The 21838-nt window shown below is 32.3% G+C and overlaps 1 protein-coding gene and 1 long non-coding RNA gene across 3 annotated transcripts; one reads left to right on the top strand and one right to left on the bottom strand.

Annotated features, from left to right (window-relative positions):
- Positions 1-5204: 5204 nt before the first annotated feature.
- LOC143234930 (uncharacterized) lies at positions 5205-14395 on the bottom strand. Its single transcript, XR_013018858.1, has 3 exons — positions 14092-14395; positions 13592-13655; positions 5205-5618 (listed from the first exon to the last, which is right to left on the bottom strand). It is a non-coding gene; the product is annotated as an uncharacterized LOC143234930 (long non-coding RNA).
- Positions 14396-14838: 443 nt separating this feature from the next.
- Positions 14839-21540, top strand: LOC143234929 (uncharacterized). Of its 2 annotated transcripts, none has more exons than XM_076472623.1 (3): positions 14839-15007; positions 20566-20647; positions 20870-21540. In XM_076472623.1, exons 2-3 carry the CDS (start codon positions 20584-20586, stop codon positions 21142-21144), a joined length of 339 nt encoding a protein of 112 aa, XP_076328738.1. In that variant the 5' UTR covers positions 14839-15007; positions 20566-20583; the 3' UTR covers positions 21145-21540. The 2 variants fall into 2 exon arrangements, with proteins under 2 accessions (XP_076328738.1, XP_076328739.1); XM_076472624.1 differs by lacking the exon at positions 14839-15007 and adding an exon at positions 19547-19664.
- Positions 21541-21838: the final 298 nt, after the last annotated feature.

Raw genomic sequence — 21838 nt, 5'->3', positions numbered from 1 at the left:
AAAATTCTTTCCAAAGATATATTTGTAAAATATACTAAACGATTAATATTCTGATGATCTAGTAAAGAGAATCATCACTAGAAACATAAATATATATTGTTTTTATTGCATAGTTTGTAGCTACTCCTTGCCAAATTCTGTAACGCTTGATGTCGTTAATCAATGTGTAAAATTTAAACGTCAGGGGTTAAGTTAAATATTTTTCTTTGTATTGAAAAACATCGTTTAAAAATAAACGAGTCGAGAGTTTACTTAATAACAAGCATAACTCATGAAGCATAAATAAAAAAGAAAGACATGTAATGATTGATTGTTCATTTGATTTTTTCGACTTTCGCGCAAAGCTACATGAGGGCTATCTGCGATAGCCGTCCCTAATTTAGCAGTATAAGACTAGAAGGAAGGCAACTAGTCATCACAACCCACCGCCAACTCCTGGGCTACTCTTTTACCAACGAATAGTTGGATTGACCGCACATTATAACGCCCCTACGGATGAAAGGGCGAGCATGTTTGGTGTGACGGGGATTCGAAAACGCGACTCTCAGATTAGCATAATCTGAGAACTAATTGATGTTTGAAAAATATAAATTCCATAAAGAACCAACTTTTCCATTCAAACGATATACAGGTTAATTAATAGCTAAGAAATCACATGCAATGCTGGAAATAAGAGTTAATGATATGTTTGGAGAAGACCACATGCCGAGATTTGATATCTAGTGTCAGCATTGTAAAACTACTATAATAATGTCCAAAAATACATTTTTCACAAAGCTCGTGAACTTTTAGAAATAGTTATCTGACAAGACTACACTGGAGCTTCACGAACTTCAGATGACTTGGTACGTTGACACTAGTTTTCAAACGACTAAATGAATCAGAACCATCGTGAGAAGCTCGGAAAATTTGGAATACCTTTTGAAATTAAACATGCATTAAACATAAGGTTTAATACTAAAACATATATAACATTGTTTGTAAAAGTAGTTATTTTGATGCGTTGGTATATTAAGACACTATCTACACTGTACAGCAGTACAGTATAGGACAACTATTTATTAGACAAAACTTACACAACTAATTCGCAATCCTCAGTATCACTTGTTATAAAATTATATATATTTATATTGATTTTTCTATTATCTTTTGTTAACTAACGAATTTAATGTAGCTTACATTAAAGAGAAAGTTAGTGTTGTTTCTTCTTACTCGGCCCGGCATGGCCAAGCGTGTTAAGGTGTGCGACTCGTAATCTGAGGGTGGCGGGTTCGCATCCCCGTCGCACTAAACATGCTCGCTCTTTCAGCCGTGGGGGCGTTATAATGTTACGGTCAATTTCACTATTCGTTGGTAAAAAGAGTAGCCCAAGAGTTGGCGGTGGGTAGTGATGACTGGCTGTCTTCCCTCTAGTCTTACACTGCTAAATTAAGGACGGCTAGCACAGATAGCCCTCGAGTAGCTTTGTGCGAAATTTTAAAACAAACAAACAAATTCTTCTTACTCAAGGAAACATAAAAACATTTTGTTTAGAATCAATTTCCTTGTTTACATATATTTTTCAAGCGCTGACATGAAATACATCAGATCCGAATTAATAAAAATGGGTTTTGAAAATTTTGTTGTTAACGCTTTGTAAAGCTATTGACAATAAGTGTACTCATTCATGTTGGCACTTTATATGTGATATTTCTTAGCGAACCAATCATTTCTTACAAGTGTTGTCACGTGCTTTAAACCTCAGAATCAGATAACCTTGTTTATCAAAGTTGCTTAGAAAGTTCTATTGCGTGTGTATTCCGTAACTGTGAGGATGTAGTTATCACCGACCAGTATTTCCAAATAATGAGCCAAAATTATACAACCGCGATAGTATGAGTCATTTATAGAGTCCAATTTAGCGTAAAATATATACAAATCAATATATCAATTGATGTATGATGTCATCACACTTTTAACTGTTTCTGGATGGGTTCTCAATAACACTGACATCAATTTCATAACTGTAAAGTTTATTCTAATAAAGGTGTCGTGTATGAACAAACACCACGTACTATGGAGATTTCAACTTCCCATTTTAGCATACCATAGAATGTCTTTAAAATGAATATATCTGCACTCAGAAACCCAAATTACCTTTAATTTTACATGGAAATATTTACTTAACTTTATACTTGTTCATACTGTCATTTAAATCCTGTGACTGCGAAATCAGCCATTATGAAGTATTGCATCCATATTTGTCATACCATTTATTTATTGTAAATCTTTGACAACAGGATTTAGATTATAAAACCTTTGATAAAATATATTTACAATTGTTGTCGTTATGTGTCTGCTGGATAATTATGACGTAAGTTGTGACTCATATAACATTTTTATACGAACCATATTCTATAATAATAAAGAAACAAATAAGTTATCTCTTACGCAAATAGCAGTTTCACACTAACACTGTATGTTTCAACATAAATTAAGGCAACTATATTATAACACGAAACACTACACGTAAAGGCTTTGCAAATTCTGAGGGCAGTGCCCTCATCGTATCCGGATATATTGCAAATGGCGTGAACATAAATGTTTGAGTTGCTGGAAGTCAATATTATGTACACTAAAGTTTATTTATGCTGTACATTTTGAAGCTTTTATCTTCCCATTTTAACATACCTTAAAATATCTTTAAAATAAATATATTTTTCCTTAAGAACTCAAATTACCTTTCACTTTACATTGAAATATTTACTTAACTTTATATGTGTTAATATTTTTAATTGGTGTCTACAGTTGTGAAACCAGCCATTATGAAGCGTTGCATCATGTTTGGAAATATTACAGATTTTTAAGAACAGGATTCAGATTACGAAACGTTTAATTAAATACGTTAACAGTTGCTGCTGTTATGTTTCTGTTTGCTCTGCTAGTTGTTTTTATTTTTTTATTTTTAAACTATATTAAATGTATTTCTTAAATTTCGATAATCTGTTGTGGTACTGCCACAATGAGTGGGATGGAAGAAACTATCAAATTTGTTCTTTACTGTTAATTAGAAAGAAAAAAGTTATTAATATATACAAGCGAAAGTAAACTGGGCTAACAAGTACAAAGTTTGTTGTGCAATTCTTGCAATATGAAGAAATGGAAGACATTAAAATACCAATATTGCAGGATTAGTCTGTCACTATTTAATTGCTAATTCGTTGTGACAATAAAAAAGAACTATACAGTTGTAATCACTGCTGTCTAAGAGTTACACTTTGAAGTTTTTGTATTCCCATTTTAACATACCTTAAAATATCTTTAAAATGAACAAATTTTTTCTTAAGAACTCAAATTACCTTTCACTTTACATTGTATTTGTCATAATTGAACTGATAATTCGTTATGACAACAAAAAAGAACTAGAAAACTATAAACTTACTATAGTTCTTGATATTTAGACGTAAATATACTGTTTCTTTTTCTTAACTGTTCATGATCCTGCAGTAGTGAAATTAACAACGTATTGAAAAACAACAAATATTACACGTGGAAAGAGTTTTTCCAGCATAATAAAAGTAAATGTGAGTATTAAAGCAGCATGTATTTTATCTCTACATAATTGGAGATTTTAATGATCATACAGTAAAATAATTTAAACAGTTTCGTTTTACGTTTCACTTCTAATATAACAGCAGCCTTTTTAATTTTTACTTCTGACAAGTTGTTGCTGCTTAATATGATTTTGGTTTTGAGGTGATAGCTTATTTTTTGTATAATTGTCATGTATTAAGTAGCCTATTGATTATCGTGCAGGTTTGTGAACCTAGGGCTTTTATCCTATTAGAGTAAAATCACACACTGTGTTTTGAGACCGTGGGTGCAGTATAAAAGTGATGGTCAAATTTCACTTCTCAGTTAGAGTAACGTAACAATTGACAGCAAGTGGTGTTGATTAGCAGCCTTCTCTCTAATCTAACATTTTAAAATTAAGAATGTTTAACGTAAATAAAGCAGTGCGAATTTCCGAGATAAAGTTATTTTTAATAATATACATCTGTAAGGCTGTATGAAACGTGATAGGTATTTATTTTTGAGTCGTTTAGAAATATGGGTACACTCACCTTTCTATTTCTGGATGTTGTCACAGAGGTTGAAGCTGGAGAATATCTTAAGCTTGAAGTATTGAGATGTATTCTGTAAAACTTTAGAAACTGTTTTACCTGTGTTAGAGAGTTTCAACTGTATTACTGTAAACACGTGTGGCAGAAAAATGTAAAGTTAGAAATATTGAATAAATTGGGTATATTAGAAGTGAGTGGGTGGTAGTAGTCTACTCACATTATCGTAGTATCTTAATTAAAGCCTTATTAATAAAATGAAGGCTACGTATTTTTCGTTCACAAGCAGATGCAACTCAACCCAGTATTTGAATTCTCGCTTGTTTGAATTAAATAGAAAAATAAAGAGTAAAATGCTTTCGTTTTATTATGTTTCTATGAGTTCAACAGGGCAATATTATCTGTATTTAATTTACAAGAACATGTGTAGCAAACAATATGTAACATTTTCTGTTACATTATTTATTCAGTCACATAGACTTATCAAACCAAAGAAGAAAAACAAAGCACAAATTTGAATATTGCATTTATTTACATTTCAAATTAATTTAATATATTATGATCTGCGAAGTCCAACCAGATTATTTCTGTAAAACAAAATACAAACTAATGAAAACATATATTAGCTATTGTAGGTGAGATCTGGCACTTTCTGTATGCATTTACTTAAGAGTCAATCTAGTCATAACTGTAAAAATCCATCATAAGTGTAACATGGCCTGCAGCAAGGACGAATAAATAATTTGTGCACACAGATTTGTGGCCAGACCCGAATTTCAATGCCAAATGATATATAAATTACTTTAAAAACATCACTAAGACTTATTTTCTTGCCTTGAAATCTAGTAATATCATGTTCTTTTGCAACAAGTTATTCAGTTATACATTGGTAACTCTATCTCGTTTACACATAATAATATAGATTAAGGGCGTAATAATATTTGATCATTTGCAAACTCTCTTCGTTAAACTGAAGATAACCTAAGAACGTTGGAATGTTGTTCTATACTTTATTTTAATTAAAATTTTAACACCCATACCAGAATATAGTGTTTGAGTTAAGTGTTGACGTTTTGTACAGTAACGAGAATATCTTCATCTAGATACCGTCAAACAGAACTCATTTTTATTTCAGACTTCATGAAATAAATAATCACTGGCAAAACTTAGATGCCTTAAAACTTTTAAACCAAAAATACACTTATTAAGGTTAAAATACATGTCGTTACTACTGTAATCCACTAGACATCTAGGGTAAGCACAACTCCATTTTTAATTGTAGATTTGGCATATTTTGTATGGAAAACCTACGAAATACTGGGTTCTTTGTTTTAATTATTTCTTACCGCCAATTAGGTGCACTGTCTTAGTAAATGTTCTGAAACTTCAAATGGTATTTCACACCAGAAAATTAACATTTTTTTCTTAGATGAGCGTGGGTCGCAACACCTTTTCAGTTATCGTTTCATTTTCTTCAATCACGTGATCATCATAATCTCCAGTAATTGAATAATACTTCTACAAAACAGTAAATACATTACATCTTAATAGTATTTACTACCTATAAAAGCAAGAAACGTCATTTCTTATTCAGTCCATGATCATTAGATAACCAGATGACCAATCTGCTAATCAAGTTGGAAACCATACAATATAATGTATATTATGTTAATACTCGGGGATTGGAAACGAAAGATTGCTGCACATGTTGGTCAGTGGTGTTTCAACCACTTGGCCATTTTAGCTTTGATGATTGAGCAGTAATTCTACAACGTATTTCATAGTCTGTGCTTCCTCTAATGATCATTTAGCTTGGAAAGGAAAGACTGCGATAGTCTTTCCCATTTGATAATCAATTAGGTACATATTAATTAGGATAGAAAAGACATGATTTCATGCATGGTTTCTACGCCCATGTCATATTGCACTGGCTTTAGAAGTGCCGTAACACCACGTGTTAGATATTTGTGAGTATAGCATAAGAGAGTATATTTTTACAACTAAGTGTGGTAGAAGAAATGTATTTGTCTCATAAGTCTTAGCCCGGCATAGCCAGGTGGGTTAAGGCGTGCGACTCGTAATCTGAGGGTCGTGGGTTCGCATTCCCGTCGCACCAAACATGCTCATCTTTTCAGCCGTGTGGGGCGTTATAATGTGACGGTCAATCCCATTATTCATTGGTAAAAGAGTAGCCCAAGAATTGGTGGTGGGTGGTGATGACTAGCTGCCTTCCCTCTAGTCTTACACTGCTAAATTAGGGACGGCTAGCGCAGATAGTCCTCGAGTAGCTTTGCGCGAAATTCAAAAACAAACAAACTCATACTCTTGTTACTAGGAGTTTGTACCATTCCAAGAGTGATTAGCTGGTCATGTTCCTTACTTTCATCTGTTATATAATAGTATAGAAAAACATTTGTAGAGGTTTTTGTTTAGAGTTTAGTACGTTTAAGCAAATTTTATATAACAAATACATTTGATACATGTGATATTTTGAGCTTGTTTGTTCCTTATTTGTTATTTTTCCTGTGTTTTTAATGTGTGCAATGGATTTCCTATCGTAATTATTGGTACGTATGTTTATAACATGAACATTCGTGTAATATTTCATGATTATATTTTTTTTATGAACATTTCTGTAGAACTTAAGATCTGTAACACCAGAAATGGATTTTCTTTCTCCACTTCAAAGTAAAAAAACAAACAAATATTTGTTTGTTTGTTTGTTTTGGAATTTCGCACAAAGCTACTCGAGGGCTATCTGTGCTAGCCGTCCCTAATTTTGCAGTGTAAGACTAGAGGGAAGGCAGCTAGTCATCTCCACCCACCGCCAACTCTTGGGCTACTCTTTTACCAACGAATAGTGGGATTGACCGTCACATTATAACGCCCCCACGGCTGGGAGGGCGAGCATGTTTGGCGCGACTCGGGCGCGAACTCGCGACCCTCAGATTACGAAGCGCACGCCTTAACGCGCTAGGCCATGCCGGGCCTGACAAACAAATAAGACCGTCATTTTGTGCACATATTTGGTATCAATCTGAAACTTTCAGTAAACGTGCAACAATTACATCCACATCAGAATATTCCTTATACGTTTTTATGTTCAAATTGAAGACCAAACCCCAAATTTTTAAAGAGAAATTACACATTTTAACTAACGATAAACGTAGTTCAAATAATTTAGAAACTATTGATACAATGGTGATATAGTAGAATAACGAAACAGACACAATCAGGTTAAGATAGACGAAAGTTAGGTTCATGGATACGTTTAAATCATCTTACTTTGTATCATCAATTAGTATTTAGTTTTATATTTATTGAAAAGTTGTTGTTGTTGTTTGGAATTTCGCACAAAACTACTCGAGGGCTATCTGTGCTAGCCGTCCCTAATTTTGCAGTGTAAAACTAGAGGGAAGGCAGCTAGTCATCACCACCCACCGCCAACTCTTGGGCTACTCTTTTACCAACGAATAGTGGGATTGATCGTAACATTATAACGCCCACACGGCTGGGAGGGCGAGCATGTTTGGCGCGACTCGGGCGCGAACCCGCGACCCTCAGATTACGAAGCGCACGCCTTAACGCGCTAGGCCATGTTATTGAAAAGAGTTGGGTTGAAATATTAAACCCCAAAAGGAAAATGCGGATCAAATGTTAAAGAAAAATTTATTTTCTGTTCGGGTTTTTAACAAAACAGTAATAATAATATACATAAGTTCCTGGATACATTTAATGGGAGAAAATAGCTCTTCTTAGATAATAATAATTTTATTTAAAAAAATCATGTTTCCGGCAAGTTTAGAAATCTTACTCATAAGATTTCAGAAAAGTTAAGTAGTGAGGTGGTGAAGACTAATGACTGAAATATTCTGTTAAATAATGAAGAGTATAGCCAGTTTGAAGCCGTTTTTTTTTTTTTTTTTTTAAAAAAAAGAGAGGATCTAGTCAGGACCCAGGACATTCCAGTTAAAATAGCCTATTGTTGGAATCCGTTTCTGGATAGTCACAATTAGAGGTTCATAGGCCTATACCGACTGTAGCTGTCCAATAACACTCTCTTGTCTTGGTGCGTTGCTTTTATACAAATCACGCGATTTTCTCGAAAGTTCACTTGGCAACAATGATCTACCGCATTTACGTACACAAATAGTATTCTTCTCTCAAGAATTCTCTACAAGCTTCTCGAACAAGAGGAACTTTTGCAATACACAATCAATAAAACTATACAGAAACAAGCGTAGGCACTAAAATAAATGTACAACGGTAAATCCGTTACAGCTCTTAGGCTATACTTAGGTCAGATTGCTTTGTTTTTCTTATTGGGATACCATGATGAGCCAAATATCACTTAGTTTTCCTTACTTTGTCATTTTATTATTTAGCAGTACATCCCTCTAAACTTGGGAGAAGTGTTTACAAAATGAATTTGTATGTACTATAAATACATAAAGACCACGACTTACCCCAAGCTCTCTCTCTAACATTTCAGAATATATGTGTTTTGAAATGAGGAACTGTATTTTTCGAGTCATAGATATTTAGTTCTTCACAGTTATTAATGACTTGAAACGTGAACATGCATGGTAGTATAGTGTTGCATTTTCTGTTTATATTGAACTATATCTTTGTTATAAGTTTATTCCCATTGAAGAACGGCAGCATTGTAATGGCTGCAGTTAAAATTGTAGTAACTTATTCTTTTCTTAAGATTCGGTTAACTGAATTGAAAGGAGAGTTGTTTTAACTTCTTTCTAATAGACCTTAATGGTGCAATATAAAGATAGATTGGACATTTATATGTATGTATTAATATTCAAAGATAATTTAATAAAAATGTCTTTGAAATCAATCTTTATTTTATTTTAGGACACATGCTAACATTTATTATCTAACTGTTTTGAAACAGGATTTTCTGACATCAAGACATCTCAAAAAGTTTTATAAAACTTAATTTCATTTAAATCTTAATTTTCAAACAAGTTAGACAAAACCTACAAATTCCTGTAACTTTATTGGGGTAAAAACACACCAGCTGTTTATATTATTTGGTAGAAATTGTTGATCAATTTCTGCCAGAAGAAACTGAATGTGTCAAAGCTAATTTCTCCCATATCAACACACTTGTCAGTTTGTTCTGTTTACTGTGGATATTTTGTTTTTAACTGCTATACTCGATATTCTTTTTTTTTTCTTATGAGCCTTCATTTCACACAATAATTGTTTTTATAACATTTTCATTTAAAATATTATATTGTAAACTTTAAGAAACAGATTTATTTTCATAATTAAAACATCAAATGTTACAAATATTTTATGATAATTTGCATTCGATATTATGTAAGAGATAACTTAGTACATTGAAGTAAAAACAGAACAAATATATACACAATTTATTTATGCTTAACCTATTACAAAATTTTAAAATTCCATTATATAAAAGTTTAATGCTTTTAATTTCTTAGAGAACTTACTGATAGAATAGTAAAACTGAAACTTAAATAAATCATATCATCTAAAAATTATTTTAATAAATACGTAGCTCATTACTGAACTAGAAACAATTAAATAAAAAAGTGATAAAGTTGCTGTTTGACCTCTATAGACGCATCATCAGATGTCATATTACCTCACTCTGGATCCGAAACGATCAAGGAAATATTTCAATTTTTTTTTTCTACCATTTCTTTAAACACCTGTAGATTTTTCTATTTTACGCTATTCTGTTTATGAAATAGTAGTGCATACAGTTCTTATTATCAGCATTTCTACTACTACAATATCTCAAACATCAATTATAGGTCAATAATTAACTTGAAGAAGTTAATCTGTTAACGTAGAAAATAAATTAATAAAACATAACACAATGTCTTGGGGCAACAAAATACCTGTTTGTCTATCTCGGCTGTCTCAGCTTCTAAACTAAACTATTAAATAAATAAATTCTATAAAATTTCAAAGCCAGCCCTTACCATTTATGTAGCTATTAAACTTAAATTTACTGCTTCCACAAAATTTAAAGTATCCCACTATGTTAGAAAAATAAAAGTGTTTTAGGTGAAGCTTGCTCTTACCCTATCAAAATTTATACTTGTGTTCCTTAATGCTGCTATTCTCATTTTAAGTATGAAAAAAAGATGCACTAGCAGTGTAAATTCCCTCAATCAAAACTCCTGTAACTCTCCGTTTTTTCAAGAAGACTGTCCCTCCATTCCAGGCACCATTCTAGTAACCATCAATTCTTTGTCCATGTCCTTCCAACAGTAAAGAGTCTAAGGCGGAACTAAATACTCAAAATATAGCCTAACTGCGATTTATACAACGAAATTACAACCTTTTTTAGACTTGTATTCAATATTTCTTTAGATACAACCTAAATTCCTATTTGTCATGGCCAAGCGCGTAAGGCGTGCGACTCGTAATCCGAGGGTCGCGGGTTCGCGCCCGCGTCGCGCTAAACATGCTCGCCCTCCCAGCCGTTGGGGCATTATAACGTGAAGGTCAATCCTATTCGTTGGTAAAAGAGTAGCCCAAGAGTTGGCGGTGGGTGGTGATGACTAGCTGCCTTCCCTCTAGTCTTACACTCCTAAATTAGGGACGGCTAGCACAAATAGCCCTCGAGTAGCTTTGTGCGAAATTCTAAAACAAACAAACAAATCCTATTTGTCCTTCCATTAGCACCTAACACCACACTGCTTGGATGGCTTAAGAAACTTATTAACCAAGATTCCTTTTCTTCATAACACTGTTAAGGGTATTCTCACCCAACGTATACTTGTAATTTAAATTATGATAATCCACATGTATTATCTTGCATTCTCATAATTAAAATCAATCTGCAATTTATTTTCCAAACTCACTAAACGCTCACACAGTTAGCAACATACGAGACCTCAATATGATTTGCTAATTTAAGTGATTTATTGACCATTTCTATCATTGTAAATCATAAAAAGAGCAAACGTCCTGAGACTGAGTCCTGATTATCACCTCTTATAATATTAAACTCCATCTAAAACAACACTTTGCTTTCTTCTATCCAGCCATTCTTCTATTCAATTTGCTAACTTATCTATATATAAGCAATAGCCTTTTAAAAAGCATCTCAAAAGATTTATAAGGCAAGATTTTTTGTTTTAGTGAAACCATGTTCACTATTCAATAAATTTCAAAACTTTGTTAAATGGTCTTCCAAAGCATCTTTTATTAGACTTTTCAAATTTTTTTCCACAGGTATGGCTAACATATCTAATCCTTATCCTCCTTCAAAATCCTTGGGGAAATATTATTTGGTCCAGGATTTTGATATTTTTTGTATTGCTCATCATTTTCCAGAATCACCACAAGATTTTACTTGTATGGCATCTGATGCTAAATTTATACCTGACTGAACAACTTATTTTCCTTAAATTAACACCTCTTTCTTTCAGAAATAAAACAAGTTACTCAAAATGGTTATCAATCCGTGATCGTGTACTACATTCAGACCTTTAACTTGAATGATCTGTATAAATGGTTCATACACAACAATACTAGGTTCCAGAATACCTGAATAAGCACAGAGCAAATAAAATACACCACGCATGTTAACAATACATGAAACTATAGTGGACTTTGTTATCAAATAAGTATTTTCAAATACAAGTAGTACTTATAGCATAGGATTGAGTGTTATAGACTCTGTCTCTTACATACACCTGAATTACAATCTTATTTTTTCGTCTTACAAAATATATGTGTATAAGGTGCACATAACAACTTTACTGAGTTGTAATGGAAAAGCTAAGAAAAGTAATTTGACATCATCTACATGGATAAAAAATTTTTCGGGTTGTTTTGACGATTTTAATGTTGTGAGAATGATGTAATCAAAGAACGCCATACAGATACATATGAGCAGTTTTACAAATATTCATCCAGAACTTGTTTCTTGCCCAGTGAATCTTTGTTCTCTTGAAGAAAAATAGTCAGTTGTTCGAAATCATTCGAATTTTAGATCATTTTGTAATTCGTTGCACCTTTAGTGTCTGATCCCGCATGATACGTTTTACAGTTTATTGTTACAGAATATACTTTATAACAAAAATGTAAAATCACAAACTTGAAAAGCATACTGAAACGTTTATTAACAAATCTTCGAAATATAGTAATATAATATTTATGTAAATTTCTTAATTTACAAAATACTTGATTGTCCTTTTTAAATCAGCTTTCATACAACTTTTCTACATTATTTCAATATTACTATTTGTTCATTGTATGTAGCATCTATATTTTTCATGACAATACTATAACTCATTTATGCAAAGATATGTGAAAAATAACACCACAGAATTTATACAGACATTTTAATACATGATCTGAATGTATGAAATATCATTCAGAGAAGTGAACACCATAAAACAAAAGAAATAGTGAAGTGTTTTATGTATAAGGTGTTGGATAATATGTAGAAGTTGAAATAATGGGTAAGTTAAGATAATGTGCGTGATTAAAAACTGGCATCTATAATACACTTTGTTATTATAGTGGTTTGACAGGTATTCAAAACTTTTATGACACGTGTAAATTAATTATCAAGTGAAAACACAATAAAAAATGTCTCATTCAAATAATAGTTTCACTTGAAACAGTTTAGAACATATATAATTAAATATAGACTGCAATATAAATGCCATTTTAAACACGTTCACATTTGTTAATTTAAATCACTGTTTTGCGGTTCATTTACAAATTATTTGCACTCACATCTTCTGCCACCTATATCAACGGGCTCTCTGGCAGCAGACAACATTCGCTGTTAATTGTCTGGCAGCATTACAACTTCTGCTAATCAAATGCACCCATAAATACTATTAAATCACAAGTAAAGATATTAAACACAACAGATAGTTCCATTTGACTTTGCTCAAAAACACGTTTTTAAAGTAAAATGTACTCAAATAAGTATCAGTTTATCTTGAACGTTAAGACTAAGTTACGACACGGAGGACCGATTTCGATGTATTATCAACAAATTGTGGATTAGAGATATCTTAACTTCATGTACTTTTACAAAATATTATAGAATTTCGAGGCTATTGTGCCAATTACCAATTCATCACCAATGACACCGTTTTGCAAAATATATTTACTTTATTTGTTTAGAATTAAACACAAAGCTACACAATGTGCTATCTGTGCTCTGCCCACCACGGGTATCGAAACCCAGTTTTTAGTATGTAAGTCCGCAAACATACCACTGTGCCACTGGGGGTCAAATATATTTACAAATTATTATAACCATGTTCAAAACTAAAGGAACATTGCAATCTATGGAGATTAAAAGATGAAGCCTTTTCATTTAGAAGTTTAGGTAGAATTGTATACTTTTACTGTAATTATTTTACCTGTGCCTTAGCACATGTTGCAAGCAAAACAGTTCATTGTTAACGACTACAATTTATACTCGTAACTGAACAAAAAATATTTTATAGAAAATATGTGCTTACCGTAACACTGGACAACACGAAGCCAACAAGAGAATAAAATTTCCTTCCTTTTAACCTGTATCATCTGGAGAAAACGTAGCTTTGCTAAATATTTTATTAAAGGATAGTAGTATGTTTAGAGCTAAATATTTGACCTTCTTGTATGAAGATAATTAATGTAACACATTGACATTGGAAAGTTTAAAATTTTAACAACTTTTATTCAGTGACGTGGTTGTAATGAAGATTTGGGTGTAAAACAGAGAGGGATCATTATTTCAAATAAATATTATATGGAATAGATTATAGAAGGATTTATAATGAATATTTCCTGAATGGTTCCAAACTCTAAACACTGCGACTTCCTTCCTAAGATTTGAATACATTGTTCTAAATGCTCTATAAAGTTCGTAAAAAATTATATCATTCGACATTTACAACATTCTTGTAGTTACTGGTGGTGCTTATTCTCATCTGTAAGATGAATTACTGCAAATACATAAAATAATTCCTATACTTACAATAGGCGGCGACCTCATATTGAGAATGCATCTACTATTTATGAAAAACAATACTGGCGGTTGAAAATGTAAATATTTTGAGGAACTAGATAACTGAAAAATAGCAAATATCTTGAATTATTTTTATCACATGAAGAATCGTTATGTAAATAATTTCACTTATTTCTGAATGGAGATGATCCCACTAAGTAGCGAAATAAAATAGTCAATATTCGGTAAAGTAAATTAAGTAATAGCTAAATTATGTAAAACTAGTATTGCGAGATATTTGTTGTAATGTTTTCTATTTCCACATACTTGCAAAATTTACCTAATTAACTGTTCTTTTTTAGTGTAGTTAGATCCATTTGGATATTTTTTAAAATTTATTTTCGTTATCATAAAACTGAATAATTGCACAGTAAAGAACACCTTTAAATAATGAAATTTTTGACGTTTCGAAATTAACTTATTTTTAATGTTGTCTAGTTATTATCTGTTGTATAACAGTTAATTGTTTCAAAATAATTAGTTTTAAAATTAAAATACAGGTAGAAAATTGACAATACTGCAAAGTAATTTGAAAGGTAATCTGGAATCTGAAATATAAGTAACTATTATTTTTTATAGTTAGGTAGGCTTAGCTAGAAAAAGTTTCGAATACAAACAACTAAATAACACGTATTGTTTTTCACAAGTTCACTCAACGTAAACGAGAATTCTCGGAATTAATTCCACGGTAAGAAAATTTCAGTGAGTATTTCCCAAGACTTGAGAAACGAGATTTCCTAATTCCAAGTAATATCCTAATTCTTGATTCAGGGAAAGAATTAGGTCACCAAGTTGAACATCAAGTATAAAACGCTCTGAAACATGGCATGACTTACTACGGGAAGTAAAGTCGTGAGTAATATAAAGCAAGCTCAATTTTTACAAGGTAAGTTCTAGTTTTGTGGTCTTATGTTGTTAGATAACGCATTTCATTAACATTATTCGTGTCCGCGACCCTTAGATTATGAATCTAGCGCCCTAATCACGTGGCCATGCCGGGTCTACATAAAGAAGGGTGTGTGTGTTTTCTTATAGCAAAGCCACATCGAGCTATCTGCTAAGTCTACCGATGGGAATCAAATCCCTGATTTTAGCTTTGTAAATCCGTAGACTTACCGCTGTTTCAGCGGGAGATATATAAATAATGGAAGCCAGCTAGTAGACCGAATAGTTACCGTCCAAACAGTAACACAGGCAAATTTATAGAACAAGTAATCAGTACCGACTCTCTGCATTTCCGGAGAAAACATCAAACTTACCTGAATTACAAAGTGCACAATTAAGTAAACATAAAAACGTTAACCGATAAACTTCTACATAGTTCACTAAATTACTTCGCAACAATTACTATGCAAACTTGATCATTACTGGATACATAATAATGAAGATTGCTCTATGTTCTCTCCTATAAATATACACATAACAAATAAAAATAAACTAACGCTACCTAGTGATAGACTATTACATTATCATAAGTTTTAATTTCCTGAAACATAATTAAAACAGGATATATGTCAATGCTTTCATAGAAACTGAAATTGATGAAAATTGAGCAAAACTCATCTTGAACTGTTTGCGAAGCGTTGAACTTTATACAAATGAATGGAGCGAAAGTGTACTTAACACATTAATATTTCAACCATTACCTACATGGACATGGACTTGTAAGAGGTCAGAGTGAGTGCGTGACCTAGCTAGACTCTGATTCTTATGTAGTAGCTACAATAATATTGAACAGGAATCGTTCACCTTGTGTTGGGGTAAAAAGAGTTCAAACGAACCTGACCTTCCTGGGTCTGTAAATACAACATTTGCATTACAAAAGAAATCAGTACATAATATAATATAATCTCAGTTTTTCCGATCATTATGCTGTCCAAAAGTTCCAAGCAAGTCGCAAAAAAAGGGAAAGTAGTCATTTTTTCAATTTGTTTTTTTTTTATTCGCAGTCAACTTGTCCGAGTAGAAATTAGTGCTGCGCGAACAAGATTAAAACCTTGTGTCTGATTTCAACTTGATGAACTGTGTTGCGATTTCTTCCTTCTTTCTGCAACAAATATGTTTTCATTTTTAACGTTAACTCTCTTTTAAAAACTAGAAGCAAATGATAAACAGATTGCATCATACATGAGCTATTTCTTTTGTACTCTACCTGTCACTTGAATTTTTTTGTACTCTATGAAGGCATGTGGGTGTGGGTGTTTTCTTATAGCAAAGCCACATCGGACTATCTGCTGAGTCCACCGAAGGGAATCGAACCGCTGATTTTAGGGTTGTAAATTCGGAGACATACCGCTGTACTAACGTGTGCTTAATGAAGGTAGTAATCGGAGGAGAAAAATGACACACAGCCTTAATATTGGTTTGCTTTTGCAGCTAAGTAGTCCAGCATTTATGTCTCTTACAAAATCATCTCTACTAAAACGGTTCGAACACAGGACAGTTTTTATCGATAGGATCAAAGCTGTCTATCCTTTTGCATCTATTAAGCAACTGTTAATTTCTGACGGATGATCTACGAAAACTAACATTATTGCTTTTATCACAATAAGAACAAATAATTACAATACATATACAATTACATTTTATTTTATTTTATTGTTAATTAAGACAAGTGAAAATTGAATCGAAAGCAAAAATAGATTTCGTGATTTCGTATTAAGTATTTCAACAGCGGTTCACAGAACGAGACGGTGCGTGGCAAGTCAGTGACGTAATCTTCAGCGAGCTAAGAGTTACAAACCAGGCGCAAATTGTAAACCTTGTAATGTAGGTTATATTTTAATATTTAATGTTTTTCCTAGCCATGCTTATGAAAGTATACTAAATTCATTATCGTGGTGATGTCCTCACATAAATGGTTATGTTTTTCAGTTATGTTAATGAGCGGTCCGGCATAGCCACGTGGTTAGGGCTTACGACTTGTAATGTGAGAGTCATGAGTTAGAATCCATGTTACAGCAAACATGCTCGCCCTTTCAGATATGGGGTGTTATAATGTTACGGTCAATCCAACTATTCTTTAGTAAAGAGTAACCCAAGAATTGGCGGCGGGTGGTGATGACTACGAGCAGCCTTTTCTATAGTTTTACGCTGCTAAATAAGGGACGGCTAGAGCTGACATCTTTCGTGTAGCTTAGCGCGAAATTCCAAAATAAAACCAAATTAGCAGTGAGTGCCACAAGGCGGTTGAACTTATGGAATTACCCTAGAAATCTGTAAACAGTTATCAAAGTCTGACGTTCCACTGTGAACATCTTAACTCACAAGTTCTAAGGCTGAAAACAGTACACTAGTGTATCTTACACTCGGAGCGAACTCTAAGACATCAATTAATCCTATGCCACGAAATCTTGCGTATTTGTAAATTTGCTCATACTTGATAAAAAGTAAAATACAAACAAAGTGCGAATGATAGATTGTGATACACGAATCATTTCAGATAGAGCTTTCACCTTTAATTCAGAAAACGACCATTGTCTTCTTCATGAAATTAAAAATAATTTGTTAATTGGTCTTGCTGGGAAGATTAATTAGGCTTGTACTAATAGGTCTTTTGGTTGTTTGAAGTTAAGCACAAAGTTACGAAATAGGCTATCTGTGCTCTACCTACCACAAGTATCGAAACTTAGCATTCTTTCTCTACATACATTTTGCTATGCAACTGGAGGGCTGAGTATTTTGTGTTGTTTTGATAGGAATATATACAGTGCTACATTAGAATGAAGGAAACACAGTTTGTTTTAAGAGTTTTGAATAACAGATGCTTTAACTGTAAAACATTCCACATCCTAACAAAGACATTTGGATACTTCTGTGACTTGGTAAAAAATAGACATATGCCTGCTAGAAGCCAGTAAAACACAAAATTGTTGCAGAGCAGCCATGAGTCCCAAAGTGTGGTTAACAGGAGGTGAATTTTCTTTCAAACTAGGAATACAGTTTTATCAATTACACGAGGCGTTCAATAAGTGACGGTGATGAGATGCCAGGACCAAACCTAACTCCATTTTGCACTCGAAGATGATAGTATATAGAACTTTACAGAGTTTACTGGTAATGATCACACTGACACTTATATAGTACTACAAATGCTATACTATACATAGATGCACTATTAGAATTATTCCAATATTCAGAACTTTCATCTAATAGATGCTAACATTCTCCTTGTGCTTACTTGGAATAGGATCTCGAGTAACTAGACTGGCCAGCACTCTCATTAGATTTTATTTTAAACGTGGATAATAAACTCTTTACAGTACATGGTTACTTCTTAGAAGTGTTCTTGAAGTGGAGACAGTTACTACCTTCCCTCTAATCAATCAGTCCTAAATTGAGAATGACTAGTGCAAATAGTCTTTGAGTAGTTTCGCGCGAAAACAATATAATTAAAAGAGGATCATCAGTTGAGGAAAAGGAATGAAAGAAAGACACAATAATGTTTAAGTAAGTTACTAGATATATATATATACTAGAGATATATAAAGTATTTATAACAATAAAATTGAATTTAGCTGGCCAGTTCAAAAATATCTTCTGATCAAGAAACCAATAGACTGATGAAAAGGTGCCATAATTGGTTTAGTTAAAATCATTTCCAGGGTGAATATATGTAATAGTACGCACCAAACTATTACTATTTCTGCCCTTCAATAAAAGAAAAGAAAGGCTAGCTTTATTTCAAATAACCTTACAGTTGAGAGCATTAAGAACTATCAAGCATTGGTATCTGCCTTGTTCAACAGAAAGAAATATCCAGAACAAAGTTTCAGAACACAGTACAGAGGGAAAAAAAGACCTTAGTCAAATTTGTAGTAGAAACACTTGCCCGATCAAAACATTTCCACTTTCAAAACAGGCTAAGGGTTCAAGAAATAGAAACTATTAAGGAACAAGGACTGGTAGAACTGAGTACTAGTCCTTGGGAAACGCATATTGTACTTGTGAAGAAGAGGGTAAGTCAACAAGATTCTTCGTGGACGACTAGAAGGTGAATGAAATCACAAAGAAAAATACCAGAAAGAAGAATGATTGATTTAATACTTCATTTGGATCAAAATAGTATTTAACAAAGGAACTTATGAACGCAAGTTGAAAAAAGACAGTCTTCAGATGATCATAATATTGGTTTTACACTATACCATAAGAAATACTAAATAAACAAAATACAGTATCTAAAAATTACATCGTGGAAGCAGCAAAACACCATGCATATATATCCCAATAAATTCTCAAAACATTTAAAACCGATATTAAAATAAAGTAGGTGAATTTTATGAAAAGAAAACTTTTTTGTTATGTATTTACGTGTGACATTTTCAATGTCATTTACACAAATGCTACATTCTAAGAATCATAGTTTATTTGAGTGTATGAAGTTTAATTTATGATATCTAGGAGCAGTTCTAGTGTTTATGAGGTATTCACATGTAAATTAGCTTCTTATAATGTTCGTTGCAATTTGTTAAATGCAGATGGCTGCAGATAGGGACTTGTGTGAAATATACTTGTCGAAAGTTACAGGTGATAAACCTTACAAGGTGAAAAGTAGAATTACTTCCTTTATCGGTTAAAGTATATTAAATGTTTTAATTCAAAGTACAAAAGTTTTAGCACTTTGTATGGATTGAAGAAACAATGGAAATGTTTTAAATGTAAAGCAAGACGTGTTTCATTTTATGATTTATCGTAAAGTAACGTTTCTGACTTTAACGAATTTGATCAAGATAATTCTCAAATTGAAATAAAATGTGACTTAAGACCTAAGTAATTTGATTAACATCCTGCGTTAGAGAGTCGACCATGACAGTAGCTCCTTAGCCTTTATGAAAAAGTTTGTTCTGGATTAACATATAAATTTATGTATATTTAATTATGTAGATTTGATATTGACGAGTTTCGTACTTTTTACTGTATTAATTGCTCACTGTCCGTAAGATAGAGTGAATTCATAGATACATTGGTTTTACTCATTGATAATATTAATTTTGTATATTTTGATAATTTGAATTTTTATCACTATACCCAACAAAGAACTGACAAAAGCCGTACACTTTTATTAAAAAGTTAATGTCTGCAAAAAAAATTTAAAATGCGAAACATTTTGTATTTTACATTTCCAATGTTTACTGGCGATATGTTTGTTTTTCTATATGACTCAGTTTTGTAGCTTTTGTTTTGCTAGTCCCCAGGTAATCTGGTAATAAATTAATAATATCCTCAGTTAGTGAGTTTATCTGGAAATATCAAGAAATAAGTTTTTATAATAACAGTGTGAAAGAGCTTGGTAGCGTGATTGTCAAAATAACATCCCAGCACATGCGATTCACCCTCACCAGACTATTTGATATCTAATAAGTGAAATAATTCTGTATTTTACTTCAAACAAATTGCATGTTTGAAGTCAGTTGTATAATATTTCTTGTTTGTTTTATGTTATAGGTGTTGTAATCTGCTATAATGAAGTCTTTGGTACTTGTATTACTTGTTGTTCTGTTCACCGGTGTGATTAGCAGAAAACCAGGTAAGCTCAGTTTTTCATTTAAACATTTCTTTGTTTAGTCAATTTATATTTTGATACACTAAATGTTATTACTTTTTATTGTAAACTTATGACAGTCTATTGGTATTAAAATTTCAGTATATTTGTATATACCCGACTTTCTTCCAACTTCAGATTTTATTAGTCTGGCCTGGCATTACGAGAAATACTAATAACGTTTACATATTTTCTTCATCTACCTAGTATGGAAATGTCCGCCTTGGCCATACTTCTTTGCAGACCCTTGTCCCAACGGAATTCTTCCAGGTTCAACCTGTAACTCTGACAATGATTGTCCTGGTGCTTCATATTTATGTTGCTGGGACTGGGTGACTGCAGAAAAGGTGTACGAGAGGTGTCCATACTTAAATACAACATTTAGTATTAAAATGCGAAATCCAACTACTGTACGATACTTCGATTTAATGATAGTTTTGCCTCGTTTCGAAAGTGTGAAATGTTTTGCGATGGCACAATAAGTTACTTACTCTTCAGATTATATTTCATAATTTTACGATATCTGAATTTTAAAAGCATTTTGTATGTTTTAATCTTCAATAAAGACTTAATTAATTAAGAAACTAACGAAATGCCCGTTTACTACAAATCTTGATGTGTTAATACGGGTACCGATAACTCGATATTTCCACTTTTTTGCAAACACATAAAAATATGTAAATTTTGTAACTATAAAAATGTTGTTAATATCTTCGAATACATTTTGTAAAATAGTAGAAACTTCGTATATTACACGCAGAACACTCAGTTTTAAATCCACACAAAGTTATAATACTTCAATGCTATAAAAAACTTATAATTAACTTATGATAGATCTGTTTGGGATAAATGAATAAATTTCATGTTTCTAAAACGTGGTACTTCTTGTTTTTTAGTTATTTTCATACTATATTATCCATAAGACGCTATATACACTTCACTTTGAAATATTCTGCCTATAAGAAATTTAAGAATTATATTCGGTACGTTTTTCAATATTTTTTTTATAGTAGCAGTTTAAAGCTAACTTTCGTTTCAAAATAAAGTTACGACTATAATTTACACTTGTTTTAAAAAAATCATTCAATTTGAGTATTTGCATTGTATATTCATATATAAAGTTTTTATTTAATTTTACTTACACCAGAGATTATTTGTGCTGTGTCGTGTATCGAA

This window comes from Tachypleus tridentatus, chromosome 12 (assembly GCF_004210375.1).
Source record: "Tachypleus tridentatus isolate NWPU-2018 chromosome 12, ASM421037v1, whole genome shotgun sequence".
Classification (NCBI taxonomy): Eukaryota; Metazoa; Arthropoda; class Merostomata; order Xiphosura; family Limulidae; genus Tachypleus; species Tachypleus tridentatus.
The sequence above is the reverse complement of the archived record's forward strand: the minus strand, read 5'-3'. Positions and strand labels throughout refer to the sequence as shown.

Excerpts from the sequence above, each read along its gene's own strand:
- LOC143234929 (XM_076472623.1), top strand. The coding sequence starts at position 20,584 with ATGAAGTCTTTGGTACTTGTATTACTTGTTGTTCTGTTCACCGGTGTG. Across the intron at positions 20,648-20,869 it reads TGTGATTAGCAGAAAACCAG|TATGGAAATGTCCGCCTTGG; the intron begins GTAAGCTCAGTT and ends TCATCTACCTAG.